Here is a 19,944-nt window from a genome sequence, read left to right as displayed (position 1 = left end):
TCCATAATAGTTAGGTATAGTTTTTTGAATTATGACAGAATTTATAATACAAGAGTAACGTTATTATTTCTGTTATATGTACAAAACTTAAAAGTAGAACATGAAACTTGTGATAGATAACATGAACAACCATATACTAAAGGATGTCTTTATTTGAAACCAAATGAAATAGGTGAAACAAACAAAGTTGGTGACATAAACAAGAAAATGAAGCGACTACCCAACTTCTATTTTATTTTTATCGAATACATGAAGTATCGAAGCTGCGGTGATTTTTATATTGGTTTCATATAATCAAATTTGATGGTTCCAAAACAAAACTCTCGGAAATCTAATACTATATGTATATGTATGTGAGTATATATATACATAAAAAAATGTTAACTGGCACTGCTTTGAAAATTGGATTTAGATTGGATTTCGTGATTTTTTTTTTCTGGTGTTTGATGTTTGACTATAACTAGAGACAACACCAATAGTATATGACAATGGCTTTGGACATAAGCTAAGTATGTACCTAATGTTGCATGCACGATAATTTATAAGCCCAACAAATCCTCTAAATACAGTATTTTATATCATAAACAATATTTATCTTTTGCTTGTGGCTGACTTATTGTAATGAAGCCAAACAAACTTCAGTAGTACTAGTATATAATTCGAAATCTAATAGATCACTGCTCAAGATCAGTATTAAGTCAAACATAGCGGTTAGTAATTGGTCACCCGAAAGTAAAATTCGCATGGGGATGCTAACTTCTTGATTATGTCCTGAATTTTTATTTAATTATGTATTTAGGATGTTTATTGGTATACTCTCATTACTTCTCAAAGTAGAAAACCAAGACGCCCGATACTAACATGACATTTGTGGTTTTATGTGACCCCTTCCAAGGAATGAGAAGTCAGCCTTTTGTTCAAGTATGCTTGAGAAGAATATTGAAATGCTCATCTCAGCCTAAAAAGATGTATCTTCGGATCTAATATTTCTTGATTAATCAAAACATTTTACTGTTTTACTTAGCAATTTAATAACAAAGTTTACAAGGCTATGACTCTTTAAGTTCATACAGTTTGAAAAAAAGAGTTTAGAAGAATAAAAAGATAAACATGAAAAGTTGTTATTCTGTGGACTTAATACTACATAACGAAGCATTAATGAGATAATATTTGTGGTAATATAGATTTACATATGCTTATACTGGGAATAATCTTTGTGGTAATAGTACCGAAGATATATATACTCGGAAGCCAAAATGTGGAGTTACATATGATGAGAATGATTTCAGAAAAAGTTCTATACTGTATTTGATAAAGTTTAAGATATGGAGAGGGAAAATATAGAAGGTTATGAATATAATTTGGAATGCATGCATAGTATAGTCCGAGAACACAAGTGTCAGTGCGCACGTGAGATTTATGGTGAAGCTGTCAATGATCAATCCCCAGCACCATTTGTTTACGAGCCGAAAGTACAGTTTCTTCCATTATGCTATAAATGATCGCTACAGTTTTCCGTGTGTTTTCAGACAAAGGCAGAACCAACAAGTTTATAAGAACATTAAAACATCTGAAATACCAATGCAAGTGGTCAAGAAAGTCACATTTGTAACTTATGATTCTGTTCTACTTCTATCTCTCGATTTAGGAGGGAAACCAATATAGTTTACGCAACAAACGGACTTTCTTGGGCTTTTAAATTTTATAAATGGAATATGGCCCAACTTGAGTTATATAGCCCACCTTTTGAGGCTTTTCGAGGGTCCCATCTGTTTTTTTTATAACCACGTGTACGTAAAGTCAGTTACGTGTCCGAACTTACCCGCCTTACTCGGATCCGAGTCAGCTTCTCGATATTTAGTTATTTCCGACACTACCGGCAAGTGGTCGCCAGATTTATAGATGATGGAGTTCTCTCTGATCGGCGCCGATACAGTCTCAGTTTTCACGGCGAAGCGAGGCATAGCGTTTGGAAAATCTCTTCTCAACCGATGGGATTTGACGAATCACATTTCGTTCGCCGTTGATGCAATCTCCTCTTCACCGGTCAGAGCCAGCTCTTATAAGACAATCAGAAGGATCCGCAAGAAGCGGCGTACGAAGCGCGTTTCCTTCGGCGAAGACGGTGGCGATTTTGGTCGTTTTCTACTAGAAGGCGATTTTATCGGTGGTAACGACGGTCCATTCGGATCTGGCGGTGGCGACGATGGCGGTGGAAAGGGATGGAACTACGGTGGTGGTGGTTGGGATGAGTCTTCGTCGTGGTCTTGGTCGGATCCAGCAATGGAGTTTGTGTATGAAGTGATTTGCTGGATCGCGTTGTCGAACTGTGTACATTTCGCGTTCAAGAGGATAGTGAGAATCGTGACTGACGGTGAAAGGGAGAAGTTGAGCCTCACGTTATCTCCGGTGTGCTGACAACTTCGTGGTTTGGTTACAGTCACATGTCTGAATGATCTCTCGATGTGTACTTATAATTAATTATTTATATACATTGTACATAAATTTCATTTGGTTTTGCAATCTTATTTTGGATTCCCAGAGGAGTTCATGTCCTTAGAAACAAGAATGATGATACTGTGGATAATTGTTAATTCTCTTGACATAATGGATAATAGCTGTAGATTTGAGTGGGCATGTAATATAAGTTATATAACTGACAAGCTTAGTATAACTGGATAAGCTTAGTAAACTCCGTTACAAATGCATACTTGTTCATGTGAGTAACAAGGATTTATATTATTATTAAGCACTGTGCTTGTTTCTTAACTCTCGGGAGCTTGATTACCCATGGATGCTGGTGGTTGATTTTGGTTCCAGTTCTGTGATGTTGGCTCTCTCCTCTCCACCTGCACAGTCTCACGGCGCCTATCGTACCTAGGCCTAGAACGATTTCTAGTTTGGCGCTGTTCAGTGAACCTGTACTGTGGTCTTGGTATCACCTTTCCTTCAATGTACAAGTCACCTGAAACATCACCAAAAAAAACAAATTTGGTTTAGACGCTAAACTTATCTCTCACAATGTATAGATGAAATCCAAAAAAAAAAAAAAAAAAAAAATTACGAACCTCCATAGTCTTTGTTTGGTACATCAAGATAAGAATCTGGTAAGACCCAGAGAACACCAGGCAACCCTGAAGAATCACACAACACAACTCTAATTAGATATCTTATATATACCAGAAGTTCCAAACCAAAGACTGATATATAAATAGTCTGCCCTATCTCTACAGACAATAATTCACATTCAGACAGAACAAGATCAAGATATGTTTCGTCTGCAGCTCACAAACATAGAAACCATTTTAGAGTATATCTACATGAGCATTGAAGCTATATAAAAGTCAAAGTAACAACCTTTGACTTTGCAAGAAAGCTCTTCAGAGATCAAAGCACCAAAGCCGGTGTACGTCGAAGTGCAGACCGAATAAATCTTCTTCTTTGCCTCCTCCTCGCTACAACAAAAACCCAAACAAAAAAAAAATCAAATTCCAAAATGCACAAACGAAATGATTATTAAAAAGAAAAGAGATTTTGCCTGCCGACAACTGAGGTCAACGTTTTGACATAAGCACTGATCATCTCATCTTCGGTCGGTTTGGGATCAGCGAACTCCATGACGATGAGCCAGTGCTCGTAATCGCACCCGTCCAGAAGAATCGTCTCCTTCGGCGGGCGGTTGCTCCAGTTCGGGGAAGGATCGTTCAGGGGCGAGTATCCCGACCCGGATGTCTTGGGTCGGGTCGTTACGTAACACGGGCCTAATCCGGTTCGGGTCGAGGAAAGCTTGTCGATTAAAGGCAAGGCGAATCGAGAGCGGGAAGAGAGCGTGGAGAACGAAGAGTAAGAGGAAGTGGACGAAGAGAGGGTATCAGTTAGGACGGTCGCTAACTTGCGCCGGACTGTGAAATGAGCCATCGCCGCCGGTGAGGGTTTCAGCTTCTTCTCTTTTTTCTCTCTTCACTTCAGTACGCTTCCGATAAACAATATGGGCTAAGTGGGCCGTTAGTTTATGTTTTCTAGATGGGCTATTAAGTGTAATCAAACAGTCCTTTTGATGTTTCAAACTAGGTCGGGTCATTTCAGGTATCGGTCAGAGTTTCGGATATCGGATAATGGGTTAGAGGATCGGATCCATTTACTACGTAACCTATTTCTGGTTCAGATTCGGTTCAGATAATTTTCGGTTCGATCTGGTTATGATAGTAGAACTAAAAACCAGAAAATACCCGAAAAACATTTGATTCTCATTTAATTATGGTTCTGGTTCTGGTTCCGTTTCAGTTATTTTGGATGATTCAGGTAAAATACTGGGTATTTTGGATAAAATATCGAATAATTCGGATGATTCAGATAATAATCTCGAATATTTTGAATTACTTTAGATATTTTGGATAACTATCTGGATATTTTTGGATACTTTTAGGTAGTTTGGATACTTTATAATAATTTAGTTTAATTCAAATATTTCCAGATACTTTTAATAATTTTTAAATTATTTATATTAAATTATGTAATATGTATACGTAATTAATATTTTAATATATTTGGATACATGTTCGATTATTTTGGATATAACAATATAGGAATCATTCGGGTATTTGAGGGTTTCACTCCGGTTCCAGTATCAGATATTTCGGTTCTGTTCCGTTTTTTTTTTTTGCCCATGCCTATTTCAAACTTTCATTAAGCTTGTCCAATTGTAGTCATCAGTATAATCTTTCTAGATAAACCAGATGATTAATATATATAGCTTAATGAGATTATTTCCTCTCTCTTTTTAATTGGACAAAAAGAGCTCGAGGGATTCTCCCAATGGCCAAGGTAAAAAGATTATATATTGTTCTCTTGAGAAAGTAGATCTTGAAGAAGCAAAATCAACTTTGCTACTCAGGTTGCAGCTCCAAACATGGCGTTGAAGGTACTGGACACAGCAGTGCAAGTCCATGGAGCAGCTTGTTTATCCTCGGACACATTCTTGGCTCATCTGTGGGCAACAACGGCTAGAACCCTCAGGATTGCTGATGGAGCTGACGAGGTTCATCTTGGAACCATTGGCAAATTAGAACTACAGAGAGCTTCAAAGCTTTAACATTATTTTCTCAGAAAAAGAATCAGATGTTTTGTATTCTACATGCATCAAAATAAGCATGCGCTTGTGCCTTTTACTGAAACCACAGTACAGTAAACCTAAATAAGTTTTATACAACATCTTCTCAACTGTATCTTGTTAATACAAAATGCATTGTGAGACTCATCTCATGCCTCATGGCATCTGCTTCTTATTCTGTATATCTAAATCAATCCTCATTCAGTATGAATGATTAGAAATTTAGAATCATACCTATTTTCTTTATAAAAAGTTATCATGATCCCATGAACTCATGCTTCTAAAACCATACTACTATTCATAGGCTTATCGTAAAAGCGGCAAGCCAAACGTTTCAGATATAGAGAGAAAGGATCACAAACTTGTCGGAAACAAAGATAGTCTTCCTAAAGACAGAAACTGTAACATAACCTCATGTTCTTCCTTTCCTTAAACCCCAAAAATAGCATTACAACTCCTCTCTATATAAATCCCATCGAGATCTTTCAACCCATTTTTGTCCAAAGTTTTGTAGATACCAAAAAAAAAAAATTCACTCACCAAAAATAAAATAAAACCAGAGCTAGAAGGGGCCTTATAGCCACACTTGGAAGGCCCCCTCTACTCCATTTCCAACATTTAAAAAATAAAACACATTAGGAAAAAAAGTCTTGAAAATTTTACCTCTTTGGACCTTTTAAGTTTTGTATAAAAGATGGCGCTTGATGGTGACAAGAAGAAGAAATGCATCATAGCGGGTGTTGTCTCGGGTTTGCTAGTCATAATGGTTGTCTCTGTAGCCATCATAGCATCCAAAAACTCACCCAACGAAAACGAGATCAGGCAAAACACTAAAGCGGTTAAAACAGTTTGTGCACCAACCGACTACAAAGAGACTTGCCTCAAAAGCTTAATGGACGCATCTCCCAAATCCACCGAGCCACTCGCCCTCATCAAGCTCAGCTTCAACGTCACCATCAAATCAATTCAAGAAGGTCTCAAGAAAGCCTCTGAAGATGTTAAACACAAAGCTGACAAACACCCTGAAGCTAAAGACGCTTTTGAGCTTTGTGAGAAGGTCATGAACGACGCTATTGCTGATCTGAAAAAATGTGTTGACCATAAGGTCTCGGTTGATGAGATTGAAAGGTTTATCAAGGATCTTCGGGTTTGGATAAGTGGCTCCATCGCGTTCCAGCAGACTTGTATTGATACCTTTGAGGAGATTAAATCTACTCTTAAGCACGATATGATCAACATTTTTAAAAGATCAAGACAGCTAAGCAGTAATAGTCTTGCAATGGTTACTGACCTCAACTCCAACGCCACGGAACTAACCGGAGCTTTTGAAAACAACGCTAGGAAGCTTTTATCTACTGAAGAGGATGGTGTACCAACTTGGGTTGGACCAGAGGCGAGGAGGCTCATGGGAGCACCGGGAGGACCACCGGTGAAGGCTAATGCAGTGGTGGCTCAAGATGGAAGTGGTCAGTTCAAGACTATCAACGATGCTCTAAACGCTGTGCCTAAAGAAAACAAAGTGCCATTCGTCATCCACATCAAGGAAGGTGTATACAAGGAGAAAGTAGTGGTCACTAGGAAGATGCCGTACGTCACTTTCATCGGTGATGGACCGACCAAGACCGTAATCACTGGTAGCCTTAACTTCGGTATCGGGAAAGTCAAGACGTACCTAACAGCTCCCCTGAGTGAGTTTCGAATTTTGTTTATTCTAATGACAAGTAAATTATGGTCCGAAGTTCCCTACGTCATCCTATATGAGCAGACATTTTCCAACCGGACTCTCCAACTTAGCCTGAGATTTTGAACTGAACCAGCCTAACTGAACCGAATCGAAATTCGGTTAGTTCAATTCGGTAGGTTTTCGTAAAAAAAATCAGTTTCCGGTTCAGCTTGCCATCGGTTACTTTGGTTTTCTTTAATATATATATATATATATATATATATATATACCAAACCATACAAACTAAACTAACCGAAGTAATCAGATTTGGAACCAAACTAACCGAATAAATTCGATCTTTTTAACAAAATTAAACAAAAGTTTAACCGAAATCAAAAACTTCCGTAGGATTTTCAAAACCTGAACTAACCAAATATTATATGAAACCAAACTTTATTTCAAGTTAACTCGGTAAGATTTATATTGAACCAAACTATCCTCCAAACCGAATAACCCTAACTAACCGAACCCACATGCCTATTCGAACTTATGACTGTTTAGACATCTACTAGATAATCTAAGAGTTTTATCCATTAACTCAACTCCGCGTCTAAACATGACCGACCTTTCTTATATGTGCAGCTGTAGAGGGAGAGCACTTCACAGCAAAGGGCATTGGGATGGAGAACACGGCTGGACCAGAAGGAGGACAAGCGGTAGCCTTAAGAGTCTCGGGGGACTACGCCGTGTTCTTCGACTGTCAAATCGACGGTTACCAAGACACCTTATACGTTCACTCTCAACGGCAATTCTACCGTGACTGCACGGTCTCCGGCACCGTGGACTTCATCTTCGGCGACTCGCAATGCATCCTCCAAAACTGCAAAATCGTCGTGCGCAAACCTATGGCAGGCCAGTCGTGTATGGTCACCGCTCAGGGACGCAGCGACGTCCGCGAGCCGACGGGAATAGTGCTCCATAACTGCCATATTGTGGGAGATCCGGCGTATATTCCGGTGAGAACCGCGAGCAAGGCGTATCTAGGAAGACCGTGGAAGGAGTTCTCGAGGACGATCGTCATGAAGACGATCGTCGATGACGTCATCGATCCGGCGGGGTGGCTTCCGTGGAGCGGTGACTTCGCGCTCAAGACGTTGTACTATGCCGAGCATTTGAATGTTGGGCCTGGAGCGAATCAGGCCCAAAGAGTTAAATGGCCTGGTATCAAGAAACTGACGCCTGAACAGGCTTTGTCGTACACTGGTGATAGATTCTTAAGTGGTAACACGTGGATTCCAAGGACGCAAGTGCCGTACACGGCGGGCATGTAGGAGATTCCGTTTTGTGAATCGTTTAACTTCAGGGTTTTACATCTTTTTGTTTTTAATGTGTTTCTCTGAAATTGTTTTAAGAATGATATAAGCTTGTCCGAATGAGTCGTTCGTTTAGAGTTAACTTTAATAATGGTATGCTTTTTAGAGAATCATGAGACTAGGGGTGATATAAATACTAAAAAAATGATGAGAAAGTCGAGGAAGTTGCATGGTTCGTGGAGATCACGTGATGCTTATCCACATGTATCGTCCTTCGAGAGTGCCTGCCTGCATCGAAATATCCAATATTGTACTCTTTTTTTTTGGAAAAAGTCCAATATTGTTCTTTGAACAATGGAATCAATATATTCTTCGTGTCTCGGAAACTAAAACTAAAATTATTTGCCCTACTATTAAATACCACTCATGCGATGTGTTTATTAATTTTTTTACGAAGATGAATATATCTGGTGAAAACAATTTAGCATAGTAATTATATAATTGTATATATATATATCTACCTATAAACAAATTAATATAAATGTGTCCAAAAAAATTTAACATAAGTCATAGTAGTTTAGTTTTATCTACATGGGTGCTAGAAAACAATATAAGTTGATTGCCCAATGTATAATGAGCATAATTATTTTACATTATTTGTGAAGTATTTTTATTAAAATAATTAATTTAATGTAGGACCATAAAAAGACCATACATTGTCCTGATGGATTTGGAAAAAAGAAAGAACCTATGGCCATTTATATAGAAAAATTAGGTGATAACTCGCGCCGAAACTTAAATTTGGACAATAATAATAGTTACTCTTTTCAAATTAAGTATGAAGTTTACTTGTGTAAAAAAAAATTCTCGCTAAAACATGTATTAATTTTAAATGACAATTGATGTGTATTTTATTTGTTCTTTTGTTGTTTGTTTTTTTAGAATTACATAAACACTCTGACTAATAATAATGTGATATTTTTAATGTGATATATAAAAAGAAGTTGTGTTCACTAATCTTTCCAAAAAAATATTTATCATTTATCTATTAAAATATGTGCAATCTATTAAAATAGAATCACAAAGTTGGATTCAACTTAATTCTAGATATAGTTTTCTTTAAACTATATTTTATATATATATCTTAGTCTATACTATTACTAATTATTCACATTTAAATATAACCTAATTATAGCTACAATTTTTTTGAAATAGTACGAATTTCCATATTTTACTAACTAAATATTTTCAAATAATCAATTAAGATTTATTTAACATCTGATATTATATTTTCTAAAACTTTTTAAAAGCATTTCTAAAATCTAGTCAAAAATATTTACATTCAAATATTATTTAGTATATTTTAATATGAATATTTAATTAAAATTTTCTAGCGTAGGATCATAAAAAGACCATACATTATCCTAGTGGGTTTGGAAAAAAGGAGAGAACGTATGGCCATCTATATAAAGCAATATTATAGGGAAAGAAGCGATTGAGAATGTTGAAAACGATACAATAGACGACTCGTTGTCTCGTTGCATTGAATTAAGAGAGCCCCACACTCTCTCCCCCCAACGGCCCTCTCCGTCTTCTTCGATCCCTCCACATACCCATTTTTAGCCATTAAAGCACTCACTCACCTCAAAACTCCATATCTCAAACGACACACGAGGAAGAAAATGTCGAACAAATCCCCTGTTTTCCCCATCCCTGACTCTCAACACTTCAGCGATTATGGCTTTAACTACTTTCAGGTACGTACCGTTACAGTTTAGCTATGTTTTTGAGTATGTTTTTTCTGATGGAGAGATCTTGTTTTTTTTTTTAATCAAAGGTTATGGAAGAAGCGAGAAAGCACAAGAGAGAAACGTCAACGAAGTCATCCATCATCAACAGTCTTCACTTCAAGATCCAGAAACCCATTTCAAAAGATGACCCGACCCGGTCCACAATGCACCACAACAAGAGGAAGAAACGGTGGTGGTGGAAGAAGGCTTTACCCTTTTTCAAATGGCGCAAATGGCCAATCTCCACCACCGTCGCCGTCAACGAAGATTGTCGGGTCAGGAACTTTCGCGCCGTAACCGGTTCGATGTCGATGTCGAGTCCGGTTTACTCAACGGAGAGTCGAACCGGGTTTGGCATGCCGTACCGTACGACGACGAGTAGACCTTCGTCGGGACCTATAGCGGGAACATTGACGCCGGCGAGGAAAGGTGACGTGGCGGTGCCGTATTTGAGTCTACGAGAGCATAATATGGAGCAGCAGCAGAGGATCTCTATCTCTTCTTCTCCCATTTACTTGGTCACGTAAAAGTTATTATAGTAAATTTAATAACAGTGTGATGTTTTTAAAATTTTCTGCAAGAGGTGGTGAAAGCTGTAAAGTTTCATCTGTCTCACGTGAAACAATATTACTAGTTGGCATTTTAGAAAATATAGAATATATATACATGCATGCTGCTCCCTGCTTGTATTAACATTTTAAATTATATTTAGTTGGAATATTTTCATGTGATGTTTGAAAATCACTAGGACCGGTAGGAGTGGAGATACCTTTGTCGTGTACGACTCATTCGATTATTTGAAAAGGAGCGTTACTACATCGATCTGAACGTTGATACTTTAAAGAGATTAGCGCTCCTTTTTAGGTTTATTTTATACAATCTCACTTTTTAGTCTATAGTCTTTCTAAACTTATAGTTCAAAAAAGAAAGTCTTTCTAAAATTGACTATATAATGACTATGTATCACTCCCTGTATTTTTATTAGATGTCCTTTTAGGACTGTGTACAAAATTTAGAAAACATTTAGTATTTTACATTTTCTAAACAAAACATCACTAATTATCTACCTAACTAGTATTCAACCAATAAAAAATGACCTGAAGAATATGGAAAGTTATATACCATAAAGATTTGTAATAATTGTTTCATTGAAAATTGAAAACAATAGAATTAAGGTTGCAGCTTGATTACTGAAATACTTTGAAATGATCAATTCTATCAATTAGAAAAAAATCTAAACAATATACAAAAACACTCATAACAATTTTGATAATAAATAAATGAAATGAATTTATTTCATTTTTGTACTACATTCCATTTTTCTTTATTCCATTTATTTATTGTGTTTCATGGTGGAATCTTTGTTGTTCTCTTTGAAGAAGTGTTGAGCTTCACGAGCGCGTCGCAGTTTATCTCTTCAACGAAATGAAAATGTGGTACTTTTGTGGCCCATAGTCATTGTCTTGACCATAGCTCGGTTGAATCCCCTGAGAGGAACTATTTGATCTTCAAAGTTACTTGCTGTAGTAGAAACAGAGTCTCCTCTTGTAACAGAATCTGTTATGTTTCCTTTTTGGCCACCAAAACGAAGAACGTCCTCTTTCAAAACTCTACCATCTTTACCACTTCCAGTAACGGCATTGATGTCTATGCCAAGGTCTTTTGCAAGGTTACGAACAGATGGCGTTGACAGAGCTCCAACAAGATTGTCTGTTTTTGACTTTGAACTATCAGAGGATACTAGAAGAGCATCCTGGGCGTCTTCTACAGCTAGCTTAACTAGAGTTTCTCCAACCTTGCATCAATGCATATAAAACATATAGACATTCAACACAAAAGATTTTTACATCCGATTTTAAATAAAACTTTCTCTAACAAAATCTAAATGATATGCTTAATCATAGCCTTATTGAACTAATTTATTTAGTATGATTCTCTAACCTTGATAATGTCACCTGGAGCATGTGAAATGAGAGCTACTTTCCCCTTAAAACGACTTGTTATCTCAATAAATTGCTTTATCGCTCTGAACTTCACAGAGTGCCTGAAACTCTTCCACAGGATCTCCCTGCCAAAAAGCAGGAAATGGCTGATTATAAAGAATAAAAAAAGATTGAAAATTTTAGCAGAGGAAGAAAAAACTCAACGGACCTCATTGACAAACCACTTGAGAAGCTCACATTCAGCAATACCTTCCCCAGTTTGTGCCAGCGCCCAGCGGCACATCAATGAACCCTCCTGCTGCATTTGAATCTATAGCCATGGCTTCGTTCGAAAACCAGCTTCTACTTCCTCCTCCTCCACACCATTTCATCAACTGCCTCCATATTACAAAAATATCATAAGCAACTTTGTTTAATCTTCCCACAAATAACCACAAATCTAAACACTTATTAGTCTTAGCAAACGAGTCTTTCCTTTGAAAAGTGAAAACTATATTTTCTTTTCCTCATAACTTTAACGGCACAATGTTTCTTTGTCCCTACAAAAGCTTGTCGGGAACTGATCGAAAAGTGAAGCCAAAACAATCAACGCCTCAAAACAAAGTTATATATTTGGTCTCAAGAAACTTACGGAGAGAGAATGGACAAGGAATGGAGAGGCGACCGACTGAGAATGATACTCCGGTGCACGGAACGGCGGAGAGCAAACAGAAGACGAGATGAATGGACGGAGAAACCGATGGCTCCGTAAGATCCGTCGCGCGATCATCGTCATTCTCACCAGAGTATACGGAGAAGCAGAGAACAAAAACAGATGAATTATGATTCCCTCTCCAACAACTAAGAAGTTAGCAAGAAAAATAAATCTCTGGCAGAGACAAGACAACGTACTTGTATTTGTGTTTTAGTTCTAATCTGATTAAAGCTAAAAGTGGCAGCTAAATAGATATAACTAATGGATTAGTGACGCTAAAAAGAAGAAAAGATTATTGGATTAGTTTATGCATGCACGTCATGTCAGCAATACTTTAGAGCTAGGAGCCTATGATCAACGTTACACGCGTGTATTGAATCATGAGACAGACCAATCGTCAGGTGATCGTTTGTGAAAGTGTTGGCAGAAGTGGCCATAACTAGTGTATAAATAAATAAGGGAAATTGTCAATAATATCACCTTTTGAAGTTTATGTCTCAAAAAGAGCACTAGAAGGAAAAAGTCACAAAAATGACATTCATTAAAGAATAAAATATCCATAATATCATTGGTTTAAATTAAATAAACAAACAAAAATAAATAAAAAAATAAAAATAAAAAAAAATAATAAAAAAAATAATAAAAAAAATTTTATAGTTTCAGATTATATGTTTTCAGATTCGAAATTTTTATAATTTTTTTTAAAAAAAAATTTTTGAATTTTTTTTTCAAATTTTCTTTTTATAGTTTAAAAATAATTTTTGAAACTGTTTTATAAATTTTTATTTTTTATTTTAGTATTTATTTTTTATAAAATTTTAAACCCTAATTCCAAAATCCCACTCCCTTAACTCTAAACCCTAAGGTTTGGATTAATTAACCCAAGGGGTATAAGTGTATATTTACCTCTTTAATGAAACCTATTTTTGTGACTTTGAGCCTTGAGTGCTACTTTGGGAACAAAAACTTGGTTTGGTGCTATCCTAGTCATTTTCTAAATAAATAATACTAGTATGTTTTAAAGTGTGATATACGATTAATTTATGAAAGCTTATGATTATGAACAGATACGATTCAAATACTTTTGTCTAAAAATATGAATTTCATTTAACATTTTCGTTGTATTATTATCGAAAAAGTAAAATGGATTTGATTCAGATCCGCCAGGTCACGTAGGACTAAAGACCACTAGCCAAACATATATTTATTTGATAAAAATACAAATGTATCTTTATAAAACACATGATTAATTCATTTTCTAATCATATGTATCCATGTAGAAAAGATACTACTACTGTATTAAAAAGAAAATTAAATTAGCGTTATACAACAAAAAAACGTGATTAATTCGTTTTCTAATCATATGTATCCATGTAGAAAAGATACTACTACTACTACTGTATTAAAAAGAAAAATAAAACTAGCATTATACAACAAAAATAAATCACTTAACGAAAACATTATTATCAAAACAGCGTTTGCGTCGAGGAGTGTGCCAGTGCCACTGTACCGGGCGTGACTCGCAATCTCAACGAAGAAGGTAGAGAGAACCACGAAACGGAGCTCGAGAAATGGCTTCACGCACGAAGGGAAAGACGACGATGGAAGTTGGAGGCGATGGAGTTGCCGTCGTAACAATCATCAACCCTCCCGTCAATTCGCTATCGTTCGACGGTACTCTGTTCCTCTTCGATCTTGAATGGATTCACCTTTTCAGATTCTAGGTCAATTTCGCTATTTACCTCTCGCCGAACTCTGTTACGGCTCCCCGATTGAATTTAATGATCTGATTATGTGAAAAATTGGGACTACTACTAGTTTGATCTCATGCTATTGTAGATTAGTGAATAGCTTATGATCTCAAGAAACGTCGTTTTTTTTAGCATTCGAGACGAAGCAGTGAAAAAACTACTGTATTGGTTACTCTGTTTTTTTTTTGTATATTGGTGAGTACAGTGCTGGATAACCTCAAAAGTAATTACGAGGAAGCTTTGAGCAGGAATGATGTTAAAGCTATTGTTATTACTGGTACGTCTTGAGATCACTCTCTTGCAAGACAAAAACAGAAGACATTTATGCAAACTTTGGAGATGGTTTGGTAAATGGCTTTTGTGTTTTTTTTTTTAATTTACGGCAGGGGAAAAGGGGAAGTTCTCTGGTGGATTTGATATATCTGGTTTTGGTGAAGTTCAGAAAGAGACAAGTATGTTTTCAGTATCTTGGTGTCTTTGTTGATTGTATTGACGTCATGTATTAATGTTTGTAGTACTGTATATTGATTTTTCTCAGGGAAAGAGCCGAAGGTTGGATACTTATCCATTGACATCCTAACTGATTTGTTTGAAGGTTATCTCTCTATCTTACTGAATGTATTGGTCTTTGCAATGGTTATGACATCCTAACTGGTTTATTTATTTGTTTTCAGCTGCAAGGAAGCCGTCTGTCGCTGCCATTGATGGGCTTGCCTTGGGAGGAGGGTTAGAACTTGCCATGGTATGGTTTTTCTATGTATACCACTTCACCCTCAATAAATCGTCTTGAGACTGTTGAGCCGCCTGATGGTGAGCATTTTCTTTTTAGATGGATGTTGATACAGTTGTATGACTTGTTTTCAGGCTTGCCATGCAAGGATATCAGCTCCTGGTGCACAGTTAGGTTTGCCTGAGCTGCAACTCGGTGTTATTCCTGGGTTTGGAGGTAGTTATTCAAATTTGTTGATTGCTAAGTCCATAATCGTGTTTTCCCTTCAGCTGTATACGAGTTTTGATCACATAGGAGGCAAAATCTTTGACTCCTATGAACAATCATATGTGATCATGTAATAATTCAACTCGCTTTCATTTTTATCTTCCTGATTATGCTCTTTTGGATTGATGCAGGAACACAGCGTCTTCCACGTCTTGTCGGTCTCACAAAAGCCCTTGAAATGATTTTGGTACGTCAGTGCCTTAATTTTATGGTTGGGTTAAGTATGCTTTGGTTTAAATGTAACGGCATTCTTTTGTTGAAACATATAGACATCTAAGCCGGTTAAAGCCGAGGAAGGTCATTCATTGGGTCTTGTTGATGCTGTCGTGCCACCTGCCGAGATACTAAACGCTGCTCGTCGCTGGGCCCTTGACATAGCCGAAAGGAGAAAACCGTGGGTTTGTAGTGTTTTAAAGACTGATAAGTTACCTCCTCTTGGAGAGGCAAGGGAAATACTGAAGTTTGCCAGAGAGCAGACACGCAAGCAAGCCCCCAACCTGAAACACCCCTTAATGTGCCTTGAGGCTGTTGAAGTGGGTATTGTTTCTGGTCCGAGGGCTGGTTTAGAGAAGGTATATTACTATCTTGTCGTCTCTTTGTTATATGTTCTTCAATGTTTCCCCCAAGACTAGTAACCCTTTACGAATTTCCATCACATTGTCACTTACAGGAGGCTCAAGTAGGCTCACAAGTGGTAAACCTGGATACCACCAAAAGCTTGATCCATGTTTTCTTTTCTCAGCGAGGAACTACAAAGGTCTGTGAGTGTTTAGCAGTGTCATTTAGACATTTTTTTTTTTTTTTTTTGAAACAATTTTGACATATATCCACTTTATTTTCTTTACAATATTAAAGCTTTCTCTATTTTGATTCCTTCCAATTTATCTTATTGACAGGTTCCTGGAGTTACTGATCGTGGGTTGGTGCCAAGGAAGATTAAAAAGGTAGCCATCATCGGAGGCGGGTTGATGGGATCTGGAATAGCCACTGCATTGATCCTCAGTAACTATTCAGTGATTCTCAAGGAAGTAAATGAGAAATTCCTAGAGGCTGGAATTGGCAGGGTCAAAGGTAGAGATGGATTGACACACATTGCTTACCATTGAATAGCAAAAGCTTGATGTGACTAATTTCATTAATTTAACCAGCTAATCTTCAGAGTCGTGTAAAGAAAGGAAGGATGTCTCAGGAAAAGTTTGAGAAAACCATGTCACTCCTTAAAGGTTCACTTGACTATGAAAGCTTTAGGGATGTGGATATGGTCATCGAGGTAATAATCAGCATATTGAAGCTGAAATTGTTTTCTATATGACTTTGCTTGATGTCTTTTTTTGGTGGCTTGAACAGGCTGTCATTGAGAATATATCTTTGAAGCAGCAAATTTTTGCTGATCTAGAGAAGTACTGTCCTCAACATTGTATCCTTGCAACCAACACATCTACCATTGATTTAAACAAAATTGGGGAGCGGACCAAGTCTCAAGATCGGATTGTCGGAGCACATTTTTTCAGGTGATCACTTATCTTTTGGAATTTGGATGAATGTATAAGTGAAAGACTGATTATTCATTTTCTTGATGCAGTCCAGCACATGTCATGCCACTACTTGAAATAGTTCGGACCAATCGTACCTCTCCTCAAGTAATTGTTGACCTGTTAGATGTTGGGAAGAAGATTAAGAAAACGCCAGTCGTAGTTGGAAACTGCACGGGGTTTGCAGTTAATAGGATGTTCTTCCCATACACACAGGCAGCTATGTTCCTTGCTGAGCGTGGAACAGATCCGTATCTAATCGACAGGGCAGTCAGCAAGTTTGGAATGCCAATGGGTCCCTTCAGGTACATCCCATTGTAAAAATCCAAATGTCAATCTCATTCACCTTTTTTTTAACTGTATTTTTGTTATATGAACGAGTAGATTGTGCGACCTGGTTGGATTCGGTGTGGCGATTGCAACCGCAACACAATTCATCGAGAACTTCCCAGAACGGACAAACAAATCTATGATTATCCCACTCATGCAAGAGGACAAGAGAGCTGGTATATAAGAGAGAACAGCTAGATGATGTTTTTATTGATTGTTGTGAACTTATCTGTTGATTTCAGGTGAAGCCACACGTAAAGGTTTCTATCTTTATGATGATAAGCGCAAGGCTAAACCTGATCCTGAAATAAAGAACTATATCGAGAAGGCAAGAAGCCTCTCAGGAGTGAGCCTTGACCCTAAGGTATCTCTTTGTCCAAAAGATCAAGTAAAGATCTCTATATCTATCACCGCTCTTTTCTCACTCTGACTGATTGTTGTGGTTTGCAGTTGGAGAAACTGTCGGAGAAGGAAATTATTGAAATGACGTTTTTCCCAGTAGTGAACGAGGCGTGTAGAGTTTTTGCAGAAGGTATTGCAGTCAAAGCAGCAGACCTTGACATCGCTGGTATAATGGGAATGGGATTTCCACCTTACAGGTCAGTGTTGTCATCAAATAAATGCTGTAATTCCCAAATCCACATCAGACTCTCTTTTGCTCATTGTGTGTTTGATAAAAATCTCTTGTGAACAGAGGAGGAATCATGTTCTGGGCTGATTCCATTGGATCAAAATACATTCACTCGAAGCTAGATGAGTGGTCCAAGACTTATGGGGATTTCTTTAAGCCTTGTGCTTTCTTGGCTGAAAGGGGATCTAAGGGAGCTCCTCTGGTGAGAGTATTTCTTTCTTTTATGATGGCTGTTAACAAAATCTATTTCAGCTTGGCTTATATTACATGATTATTACTCAAATCAAATTAACATACTAGCATGACTGTTTCTCTAAACATGTCCAATTTAGCTTCTTACAGTTGCTTAGTTATATAATTCAGATTATTGACTATTCTTCCACTCTGTGTTGCAGAGCGCTCCCTTGGAACAGACCAGATCGCGGTTGTAATGTCAGCGTTTCAACGGAAACTTTTCTTTGCTGTATCTACTGTGTGTTCTTTGTCATGTGTATCTACTTGCCAGAAAGTTGGGATATTTGGCCTTGGGAGCTTTTAAAATAAAGTCTCATCTCGGACAGATGAGTCTGGGAGAAAGTAGAAAGTGAGTTCTGAGTGGCGATAAGATTTGTGTATGTAATGTATGATGATGTCTTACGAAGCCGTCAGATACATTTGTTGTAATCTATGATTAAAATCCTTACTCCGATTCGTTCCAACCAGCGGCTAGAGCAGGTCTTGAATGAACCAGAACGTCAACAACATCAAAGTATTGTGCGCGTGATCGTCAACTTAATGACTTAAGTCCCAACAACATCAATGTCTTGAATGATTAATTGATAATTTAATGAGTTAAGTCCCAAGCAATATGGAACTCAACTTTTTATACAACGCAGGGACCGTAAAACTAAAATAAAATAGTGAATTGACGTCGAACTAAGTATCTGGGTGTAGCATTTCTTGTATTGATAAATCCTACCGGCTGATCCGATCAGTTTCGGAAGAAACACACTTAGTGTTCTGGTTATCACACTGCTCGGCCCGAGTTCCGACTAATGTCAGAGACGAACCAATCATTTATTATGATCTACCGTATAAACTACGCCCGGACTGGTCAAATGATGATAACTTAATTTGCAGGAGAATCGAATAAATCTCAAGAGATTGCCACTAGACTACCACCACAAGAGATTACCACTAGATTACCACCACTTGGTCAGGTGTAGTAGCATTTTGAAATGCAAGGGATATAGATGAGAACTTATGTGTATAAAATTAGATTTTTTTCGTAATAACTAAACATGACATAAATGGAAGGGGACCATATAAATAGAGGAACTGGAGAAATGAACGATAAGACAAAGAACTGTGCAATAAATTTAGACGAGGGAAAAGACACGAGCAATCAAAACTTTGGACCACCTTTTGTGTGTTTCTCTACGTCTCTGCTTTCGATATGTTATAGATTACAGATCTTCGTGATTATAGACAAGTGTGGAAATAAGATTTTACATAATACATGCTTTGGTTTATCGTCATGTCGTGGTCGATTTTTTCACATGTTTATCCTCAAAAGATATGAGAAACAGAATATCTAAAAATGATTGATGTGTCTATGATATCTAAACATATGACGATAAGCCAATAGCATAAAACTACGCATACTCATGGACGTTGTTCTACGTGAATATGTCGTAGTAATATTCTTAGATTTGAGTAGCATATATAATACGATAATCTGAATGACTGAATCTGACTTACACCATTTATATGATAAAAAATGCTCTCAATCATATAAGCTAACCCCATATTTAGACGTGGATTACGAATTAATACTGTGCGATTTTATAAGTTAAATACAATGGATAAAGAGAGGTAATTAAATAATTAAATGATTTTGTATGCTTGGTTGGCTCCTATCAAACGGAAGCCGGTGAATTTCCCAATTAACAAAACTACTAGGTTAAGACCCGCGCCTTGCGCGGGATAAACATTATATATGAAAATTATTTTATATATTATATATTTATAACATATTATGAAATAATAAATATATATTGAATAATTAAAAAGTCATTATCTACTACTTATATTATTAAATTGGTGCGAACATATAAATAAATTTAATAAATCGAAAAAATATTTTTTCCTATTTGATATGATATATAATTAAATTTAAATGATAGTAACATATATATGGTATATGTTAAT

General features: G+C 36.9%; 5 protein-coding genes and 1 pseudogene across 6 annotated transcripts; 4 read left to right on the top strand and 2 right to left on the bottom strand.

Moving 5' to 3' along the window:
- Nucleotides 1-1,672: 1,672 nt before the first annotated feature.
- Nucleotides 1,673-2,601, top strand: LOC103849674. The gene has a single exon (XM_009126404.3). It carries the CDS (start codon nucleotides 1,903-1,905, stop codon nucleotides 2,416-2,418), a length of 516 nt encoding a protein of 171 aa, XP_009124652.1. The 5' UTR covers nucleotides 1,673-1,902; the 3' UTR covers nucleotides 2,419-2,601.
- Nucleotides 2,602-2,639: 38 nt separating this feature from the next.
- Nucleotides 2,640-4,002, bottom strand: LOC103849665 (multiple organellar RNA editing factor 3, mitochondrial). Its single transcript, XM_009126397.3, has 4 exons — nucleotides 3,539-4,002; nucleotides 3,358-3,455; nucleotides 3,069-3,134; nucleotides 2,640-2,965 (listed from the first exon to the last, which is right to left on the bottom strand). Exons 1-4 carry the CDS (start codon nucleotides 3,916-3,918, stop codon nucleotides 2,766-2,768), a joined length of 744 nt encoding a protein of 247 aa, XP_009124645.1. The 5' UTR covers nucleotides 3,919-4,002; the 3' UTR covers nucleotides 2,640-2,765.
- A 427-nt stretch (nucleotides 4,003-4,429) lies between these two features.
- LOC103849657 (probable pectinesterase/pectinesterase inhibitor 23) lies at nucleotides 4,430-8,209 on the top strand. Of its 2 annotated transcripts, XM_033290874.1 has the most exons (3): nucleotides 4,430-4,824; nucleotides 4,895-6,798; nucleotides 7,416-8,209. In XM_033290874.1, the coding sequence occupies exons 2-3, from the start codon at nucleotides 5,805-5,807 to the stop codon at nucleotides 8,102-8,104; spliced, it is 1,683 nt and encodes a 560-aa protein (XP_033146765.1). In that variant the 5' UTR covers nucleotides 4,430-4,824; nucleotides 4,895-5,804; the 3' UTR covers nucleotides 8,105-8,209. The 2 variants fall into 2 exon arrangements, with proteins under 2 accessions (XP_033146765.1, XP_009124640.1); XM_009126392.3 differs by having other exon boundaries at nucleotides 4,430-6,798.
- Nucleotides 8,210-8,491: 282 nt separating this feature from the next.
- LOC103849648 lies at nucleotides 8,492-10,602 on the top strand. The gene is made up of 2 exons (XM_009126384.3): nucleotides 8,492-9,843; nucleotides 9,924-10,602. The coding sequence occupies exons 1-2, from the start codon at nucleotides 9,769-9,771 to the stop codon at nucleotides 10,401-10,403; spliced, it is 555 nt and encodes a 184-aa protein (XP_009124632.1). The 5' UTR covers nucleotides 8,492-9,768; the 3' UTR covers nucleotides 10,404-10,602.
- A 255-nt stretch (nucleotides 10,603-10,857) lies between these two features.
- Nucleotides 10,858-13,135, bottom strand: LOC103849636 (annotated as a pseudogene).
- Nucleotides 13,136-13,928: 793 nt separating this feature from the next.
- On the top strand, nucleotides 13,929-18,455 carry LOC103849627 (glyoxysomal fatty acid beta-oxidation multifunctional protein MFP-a). Its single transcript, XM_009126373.3, has 18 exons — nucleotides 13,929-14,187; nucleotides 14,470-14,541; nucleotides 14,651-14,716; nucleotides 14,803-14,859; nucleotides 14,939-15,006; nucleotides 15,129-15,210; nucleotides 15,393-15,448; nucleotides 15,531-15,833; nucleotides 15,932-16,018; nucleotides 16,158-16,332; nucleotides 16,410-16,531; nucleotides 16,609-16,772; nucleotides 16,844-17,098; nucleotides 17,178-17,299; nucleotides 17,366-17,487; nucleotides 17,574-17,722; nucleotides 17,818-17,956; nucleotides 18,150-18,455. Exons 1-18 carry the CDS (start codon nucleotides 14,085-14,087, stop codon nucleotides 18,183-18,185), a joined length of 2,178 nt encoding a protein of 725 aa, XP_009124621.2. The 5' UTR covers nucleotides 13,929-14,084; the 3' UTR covers nucleotides 18,186-18,455.
- The last annotated feature ends 1,489 nt before the right edge of the window (nucleotides 18,456-19,944 follow it).

The sequence above is a fragment of the Brassica rapa genome, chromosome A01 (assembly GCF_000309985.2).
Source record: "Brassica rapa cultivar Chiifu-401-42 chromosome A01, CAAS_Brap_v3.01, whole genome shotgun sequence".
NCBI classification, from domain to species: domain Eukaryota; kingdom Viridiplantae; phylum Streptophyta; class Magnoliopsida; order Brassicales; family Brassicaceae; genus Brassica; species Brassica rapa.
This window is presented reverse-complemented; position numbering and strand designations above follow the sequence as displayed.

Coding starts and splice junctions, on each gene's coding strand:
- LOC103849674 (XM_009126404.3), top strand. CDS start 1,903: ATGATGGAGTTCTCTCTGATCGGCGCCGATACAGTCTCAGTTTTCACG.
- LOC103849665 (XM_009126397.3), bottom strand. CDS start 3,918: ATGGCTCATTTCACAGTCCGGCGCAAGTTAGCGACCGTCCTAACTGAT. Junction 3,135..3,357: donor GCTTTCTTGCAAAGTCAAAG/GTTGTTACTTTG, acceptor GTGATTCTTCAG/GGTTGCCTGGTGTTCTCTGG. Junction 2,966..3,068: donor ACCAAACAAAGACTATGGAG/GTTCGTAATTTT, acceptor GTGATGTTTCAG/GTGACTTGTACATTGAAGGA.
- LOC103849657 (XM_033290874.1), top strand. CDS start 5,805: ATGGCGCTTGATGGTGACAAGAAGAAGAAATGCATCATAGCGGGTGTT. Junction 6,799..7,415: donor GTACCTAACAGCTCCCCTGA/GTGAGTTTCGAA, acceptor TTATATGTGCAG/CTGTAGAGGGAGAGCACTTC.
- LOC103849648 (XM_009126384.3), top strand. CDS start 9,769: ATGTCGAACAAATCCCCTGTTTTCCCCATCCCTGACTCTCAACACTTC. Junction 9,844..9,923: donor ATGGCTTTAACTACTTTCAG/GTACGTACCGTT, acceptor TTTTAATCAAAG/GTTATGGAAGAAGCGAGAAA.
- LOC103849627 (XM_009126373.3), top strand. CDS start 14,085: ATGGCTTCACGCACGAAGGGAAAGACGACGATGGAAGTTGGAGGCGAT. Junction 15,007..15,128: donor GAGGGTTAGAACTTGCCATG/GTATGGTTTTTC, acceptor ACTTGTTTTCAG/GCTTGCCATGCAAGGATATC. Junction 17,957..18,149: donor GATCTAAGGGAGCTCCTCTG/GTGAGAGTATTT, acceptor TCTGTGTTGCAG/AGCGCTCCCTTGGAACAGAC.